Source organism: Pterocles gutturalis, unplaced genomic scaffold, assembly GCF_000699245.1.
Source record: "Pterocles gutturalis isolate BGI_N339 unplaced genomic scaffold, ASM69924v1 scaffold42769, whole genome shotgun sequence".
Lineage (NCBI taxonomy): Eukaryota > Metazoa > Chordata > Aves > Pterocliformes > Pteroclidae > Pterocles > Pterocles gutturalis.
Genome location: NW_010137239.1, coordinates 4,083 through 11,274, shown reverse-complemented (window position 1 = coordinate 11,274; position 7,192 = coordinate 4,083). Strand labels below are relative to the sequence as shown.

The 7,192-nt window shown below is 42.0% G+C and overlaps 1 protein-coding gene across 1 annotated transcript; it reads right to left on the bottom strand.

Annotated features, from left to right (window-relative positions):
- Nucleotides 1–252: 252 nt before the first annotated feature.
- LOC104468434 (beta-2-glycoprotein 1-like) lies at nucleotides 253–6,678 on the bottom strand. The gene is made up of 8 exons (XM_010082552.1): nucleotides 6,615–6,678; nucleotides 5,329–5,505; nucleotides 4,616–4,712; nucleotides 3,399–3,475; nucleotides 2,648–2,836; nucleotides 1,866–2,045; nucleotides 1,170–1,367; nucleotides 253–326 (listed from the first exon to the last, which is right to left on the bottom strand). The coding sequence occupies exons 1-8, from the start codon at nucleotides 6,676–6,678 to the stop codon at nucleotides 253–255; spliced, it is 1,056 nt and encodes a 351-aa protein (XP_010080854.1).
- Nucleotides 6,679–7,192: the final 514 nt, after the last annotated feature.

Below are 7,192 nucleotides of genomic sequence, written 5' to 3'. Positions count from 1 at the left end.
ATATGGAAAGAAAAGCGGTATTGCAGGGATTGTGAAGAAGGCAGAGAAAAGAGAACGCAAGTTAATGGCTGAAATAATGTGTCATCGCATCGCTTGTGAAAGAGGCTGGTAGGGAAAATAGCTGAGATGGTGTTCGCAGAGAGTCCAGAGTTCGCCTGGAAATTTACACTCACGGGACCCAAGTTTTCCTCCCTTATATGCAATATTTTGTCTCAGTAAGGCAGAAATTTACTACTGTATTACTTCTCTGATTCACACTTCTTCTTCTTCACATGGTTTCATGTCTGATGGATCCTTCTTCACAAGACTTGAAAAAAAGCCACGTTCTGTTGAAAACAAGAACTTTGGTTTAATTTTTTTAAATGTATGATAGGTGAAAACAGTATGTCTCCTGGACCCTGATAGGTGAGCAGTCAATCTTTGCATCATTGTAAAACCGCTAGAAGAAATACACTAAATTTTAACTCTCTTTTAGTGAAAGCTACACTACATCCACCAGAAGCTAAGCTGAATGTGAGGGAAGATGATTTCATCGTGCATAGGCTGTGTTTTTTCCTTGGCTTGCAAATGAAAATAAAACTTACAAGGAACACTCTATGCGAGGAATATTGATAAAACAATTGCAAAGTGTTTCCTCTTGCTGACAAACTTCAGTACTTAGTCTGTTTATTTATTCTAGAAACCCGTATGGAGGAGTTCCTCCAGCACCAATGCCTCACTGCAGCTGGCAGCTGCTTTGTAACGCTCTTGCTCCAAAGTCAGAACCAGCGTGTTGCCAATCTGCACAACGTGGGAGTGATTCACCAGAATGGGAGCGAATCCGTCAGGTTCTCAAGGCTGCAGCAGTGCTCAGGCTCTTTTCCCATGTAGAAGACATGGGATTCTGTGAAATCCTGGAATATTTTACATAATGCCTTTTGTTTGGGCTAGGCCACCTCTAAATTTTAAACACCTCCTAAGACCAGAACAGGGATTAAAGCAGGGCTCTGTATATCCAGAAGGAAAACCTTGCTCTGCATTCTCTCCTTCTCTCAGGCCATCTCTTCCTAAATACCCAAGAGGTTTAGTACAAGGCAGATGAATTAGCCAGGAAGATGAATTATGACATTTCCCCCACACTAAACTTCTTGTTGTTTCCACCAACAGAAGCTGGTGAGCCTGGCTCATACCTTTGAAGCAGGCAGGGAGGGTAAGGTTGCCGTCCATGCACGGAACAGGTACGGTATAGGCGCAGGATTTTTCTTTATTCTTGCAGAAGAAGGATATAGTTTCACCATGCTGAATGCCTTCCTTCAGGTCGTTCTGAACTCTTTTCTTCTCACCGTTGTACAATACTACAGCTTTCTTAACTGGTATTTTGCATGGTCCTGTAAAACAATGCAGTTATAAGCAACACGTAAGGATAATTAGAACTCTGTTTTGAAAAGGGGGTAGATAGATCCCACCAGAAATCTGTACAGGTCACCTTTGGGAATGAAAAACAATGTGTCCCACGCATACATAATACTTCTGCTGATATTACAATGCTGAAGAAATTCAGACCACTGAGAACAGGGTCGAAAGTTTCCAGTGAAAATCCAGCCTCAGTAAAATTTCTCATCATGTTAAATAAGAAGAGGAGAGGAAATACTCATGCAAAACAAAGTTATGTGGCTAGTTATTGAAGTCAAATCAGATACATCATGTCATACAACGTTCAATGTTGAGAATTATCTTAGATTATCAGGGCCACGAGATCACTATTTTGATTTTCTTTAGAGGACAGCTCTTGCCCAAAGGTGTTACAGCTCATTAACCATCAGAGCGGTGGTCTTGTAGGAAAATTCAGTTTGATCCGTGGTTTCTAGCAGACAGGGAATGTGTACCTTTACAGGTTGGCTTCATGGACCAGTTTCCAGTGTTCTCGCAGCGGGAATGCTTCGGTCCGTCCAGCACGTAGCTGGCCTGGCAGCCAAAGCTGACGCTCTCGTTATAGTGATAGGTTCTGCGAACAGCGAACTCGATGAATCCATTTTCTATCCCTGTTGGAGTGGGGCATGTGACAACTGCGGTACAAAACAAAACCAAAATTTTATCAATGTTGTGCTTCTGAAGGACACATATAGTATAATTTGAAAAATACATGAAACTTTCATGGTGGTTCATTTCAGCCTCCTACACAGGAAAACAGAGCCAGAGGAAGGATAGTTTAAAAAACCACAATAAATAAATATTATTGGCTTGAAATACACATTTATTGCAATCTGTGATTATATCCAAAAACTACTAAAATGTGGCATAGTGTCACTGAAACCAGGGAAGTTCTTGGGACTAAGGCAAGGTTGTCTGTTTCTTAGATTAATCCTAGCACTTAGCAGAATAAAATGTTTGCTGCACTTTGGAGGCCAGGCTCTGATTCCCCCCTCTGAACAGGGTTTAGCAGGATTTGTTTATCTGACCTTTATACCTGCAGCAAGTATTTTGTCACTCCCACATTGCATGCAATCTTCTTAGCAATCACCTTGCATTCACGAGCCTGGCTTTCAGAATAATTCAACTGTATGTTTGCAATAACAGTTGTAAAAAAAAAAAAAAATTAAAGTTGTTCATATAGTTTTATCTGTACAATCCTAGGGAATATTTTTAGGTGTTGATAAAAGTGACTCACCCTTGCACTCTGGGATGCTGCTCCAGTTCCCGTTGGCCATGCAGGTTGCTGTCTCATTCCCAATGAGTGCGAGGGGAGGTACACATTCAAAAGTAATCGTGTCCAGGAAATTAAAAATATTTCCAGGTTTTGAGTGGCGGTAAGAAAGGACTCCAAATTCAGGAAGTGAGGGAGGTGCACAAGTCACCGCTAGAAAAGCACAGAGAATTAAAGCTTAAAGATCAAATTATGACCAGAATCACAGGAGCAATGTGCTTATAATGAAATTAACCTGCACCACCCTTTACGGAAGTGCAGATAACAAAACAAAGTTCACATTAAAAGTCTTAGAATATGTAATCCATTATTTTTGCTATATTTTTCAGACAATTTTATGCAGTAAATTGCTTTTTCAGTGAAATGTTTATGCAGGACAGGTTATAGCAAAAACATGTGTAGCAGCTGCAAAGGACAATATCCTCTTTTGATACACAGGGAGAATGAATTTGAGTGGATAAGCATCTTACCTCCAGCTGTAAATAGCATCCCTGATCCCAGCCTTTTGTACAGACCTTTAAACTCTGTTTCTGGAAAACTAGAATCCACATATCTAAACCCAAACATACAGGGTTCTTCTTGACTTTCCCCAACCATTTTTTTCACGGCCCCATAGGAGGCCTCTGAGCAAGCATATAGGTAATTCTGAGCAAGGTAAAGGAACCTTTCTGTAGGAAGGACACGGATAGAGTAGTTCTTTAGCACTTCAACATACGTTGGCACTGTGGAACAGTTCCACTCCACTTTCCGTCTGCCATGCATTGGCTTGTTCTTGTCCCAACAAGGTTGTAACTGGAAAGAAAAAAACCTGGTTATAGAAAGCTTAATGAACATGGAGAGGAATCAAGTTGTGCTTTGCAAGAAAGATTAGCATTTCTGATAAACAGACTTCAGGGGCCAGTTCTGAAACCCTTCTCTAGTTCTAGTGCGTACTGACCTCAAAGGAAGTTTAGATTCGAATATGAAAAACTCGGCACTCTTTAGAGCTAAAGCCACTGAGGTGCATTATTTTATTTTAATGTCAGTAGCCCAATTTAATTTCCATATGCACTCTAAATGCTTCTCTCCCATCCTCTGTCCTTTTATTATGAGCACTTACTCTGAGTTTTAAAGAAATGTTCCTTGTGTATCTATCATTTCAATATCATACAGCTGAAAACCAGTAAATTATAATTGGCAAAATTAAATCAAGTCCTGTTGCTGCATTTGGTGTCATAGCTGAATGTATTGATTCCTTGCCTTGCTTCTGTTTTGCAGAAGAAGGGAGTAGTTGAGGCTGTTGACACTCTTCAGTGAGCTCTAGACTCTGTCTCACATATGACCTTCCCAGGTTAGCACTGTTTATTAATTACCCAAATAAATGAACGGTATGCTACTATCGAGTATTTCCCTGCATTTGCCATAACTATTTTTCTTTAAATGCATTCTGATTTCTAAAACTGGCAAGCAGCCTTGTGTAAAAGTGCATTTGCTCCAGGAACCAAATGAGGATTAACTTCATGTTTTCATTCGCTGAGGTCAGAAGGGCAGAGAAACAAAATTTTCAGTCCCCAGAGCCTAACAGTATAACAATTTGGATGGAGATTATCTTCTCTCTGCTGTAGGATTTAATCTCGTGATGTAATAAGAGGATTTAAAAAGCAGGGGAAAGCAGTCCAGACTAAATCTTTGCATAAAATCTCTGCTATGTTGCTGGTTTCCATATCTCTAAGACATTGCTTCGCAGTAGCAAAGCTCCAGGATGGTACAGCCAAGACTGAGCACGAATCACCAGATATGCTTTTTTTTTTTTTTTAGTTTTCTGAAGTGGAGGTGGGCTTTTATGTGCAGTTTTCTAAGTTCACTGGCTTGCAGTACTGCAGCAGGTGATACTAGAATGTAAAATTGTGGTTTAGGTTATTTATTTCATAGCATGAGGAAGGAAACACTTACCCTGGTTCACATGAAAAACTTAGAGAACTCTGATAGTGGAGGTCTACAAAATCCATTTTTCCATGCTGCAAGGGTGCAGGAGGGGGACATCTCTTTGCTGTTAATGAAAGATAAAAAAAGATTATATTGTTTCACAAGGCATGAAGCTAGGATAATGGAAACGAGTTGATCTTAAATGGGTCTGGGTGTCTTTCCCATTTCTCCACTCCCATGGACTCCATTTCATCAGTCTAGGTACATTTCTATCAAAATATAGTGGCTTCAACGTTTTTGTGATTAAATAATTTTTAACACTTGATTGTCTGAGGAAAATAACTTCTATGCAATGCAATTATAAAAATGAAGAACAAGGGATACAATAACTGCAGGTGTGATTAAGCAGTATATGTCATTAGGGTATAAGCACTGCGGGGCTGAGGCAGATGAAGGTTCACCTTGTCCAGGTCCAACCTCCGTCACCATCCAGGAGCAGAGGCTTAGGGGACAGCGTGGGACACAGATGGGAAGATCCTTCCCCTGTTACTTGTCCCCCTTCTCCCTCACACCCAGTTGTCTTCCAACAAGTAAGGAAAGAACAATTGGAGAACAGCAGTGTCAGTTTAAATAAATCACATTCCTCACGTGGACTATAAAATATCCTTTTCAGGTCAATGCATGGCATGTCAGCAAAATGGCATAAAATCTAGGAACAGGACTGAGTTTGTGTTACTCACGTAGGCATAGCAGGGTGTTGAGGGGCCACCTGCCCGTGGGCTGGCAGGTATACTTCCTCTGGCCACTGTTGGGGACAAACCCTGGCCTGCAGGTGTATTCGATCTCCTCGCCCACCTCGTACACGCTTTTGTTCACGTCGATCGTGGCAAAGAGCACTTCTGGTGGCTTGGAACAGACTGGGGGAAAGGAGACGCTTTACAAAAATTGGGCAGAAAGTTGGAGTTGGTTTTATTTCTCAGCAGCTATGGGATGTTCCTGCACTGAGCCCAATGGTCCTTCTGTAATCTATAGGTAACGTACTGAGGCAGCTGATGGCTGCTATAAGTATCAACCAGAAAAGAGTCTTCTTCCTCTTCTCCTTGGCAGATCTATCAATGGCCCCAGTTAAATTTTGTGTCACTTTTTTTTAAAATAAAATTTGCTCTTTTTTTTTACAAAATGGATTTATGAAGGTATTCTACAAACTGAGTCAATTATATTAAATTATCTTGGACAAACGAGGGTGAGGGGGACTTAGAAGCAAACTAATGCATTTCATTTTTCATCTAAATTAGTTTGGTGGGGTCAGCCTGAAACTAGATTTTTTTTTAATTAAATTTATTTTTCTCTGCTTTCCCTGATTTTTCTGTTGAGTGGGGGAAACGCTCTGTTCTGTTAGACATTTTTGATCCCAAAACAGCTCTAACATGTTGACAGCGTGAACAACTCATCACCCGGAGAGTGAGAAAAGGAGGGGGGCAGCGAGGGAGGAACGGAGGGTGCAGAATGCGTTCCTGGAAAGGACAGAGAGAGGCTCCTGCTGAGGTTGTGGGGAGAGAACAGGGGGACAGAAAGCTTGTTCTGCAGAAATACATAGCAAACAGAGGAAGAGAGCACACGAAACAGTTGCCCAGAGCCCTTGGAGTGGGGAAAGGAGGAGAAAAGCGAAGCAGGAGCCAGGCAGCCCCCACGGCGGAGGGGAAAGAGAGGTGGGCAGGGAGCTGGGCAGGGGGATGGAGTGAGGGTAGACCCTGGCACACACAATACCCCCAGCAGGCAGGCAGCCTGCTTTCCACCACTTCTATCAATATTTCTTCTGTTTTTCTCCATTTTATACTGTTGTATGTAGCAGTTCACCTCACTGGAGGAACGAAGGGAAAAAGAGAGGAACTAGCTTCCAGAGAAAATTCCCCTTCAAAACGCTTGACCAGAATTGTCTAAAGGCTTCAAAATCCCGTTGCTTTCTCCAGCCTCCCTCGTTCACACTTGGGGATAGCCTTGCCCTTAGGAAGTGGAAGGTGCTTACCTCTCGCTGCAAGAGCGCAGTGGCTCAGAGCAGCTGCGAACACAACCAGTGCCAGGGGGTACATCGCTGCTGGTCCCGAGCTTCCCAAACGACCCTCGGCCAGTGTTTCCTCACTTAAAAATAAAGGCATCCAGAAAAGGATGGTTACATATTAACTCTGTGTGTTTATTCCCATCCCAGTAAACAGAAGATAAAAGGTTCCTTGTGTCGCTTGTAATAAAGGATGAAACAACCGTCACATGTTGCGTTGGTACATAATGCGGGAATTCAGACAGCGAGCGCTGCTGAAAACGGCTCCTCTCCGGTTGTTTCTGCAGAGCATCTCCTGTTGGGACCGATGTGTTTCAAAAAACAATATTATCTTCTCAGCATCTTTAGAGGATGAGGAAGTTTAAATACGATATTGGGTCAAATAATAGAACTGTCGCTGAGAAGCTCGTTTATCACTCAAGCATGTACATTTCTATGTACTGAAGGCTTCTGAGACATATAACAAAATCCTTTTAAGGCAAAATAATTAGTGTTGGAGGGACACTGGTATTGTCATACGCCTCCGGTGATGATACCAGCTTCATGCC

Bases quoted from the DNA above. Each gene is read 5' to 3' on its own strand.
- LOC104468434 (XM_010082552.1), bottom strand. From the start codon at position 6,678: ATGTACCCCCTGGCACTGGTTGTGTTCGCAGCTGCTCTGAGCCACTGC. The intron at 5,506-6,614 runs GTAAGCACCTTC...CCTTTCCCCCAG, and splicing joins CTGCGCTCTTGCAGCGAGAG to TCTGTTCCAAGCCACCAGAA. The intron at 3,476-4,615 runs GTAAGTGTTTCC...TTTTCTTTCCAG, and splicing joins AGTTTTTCATGTGAACCAGG to TTACAACCTTGTTGGGACAA.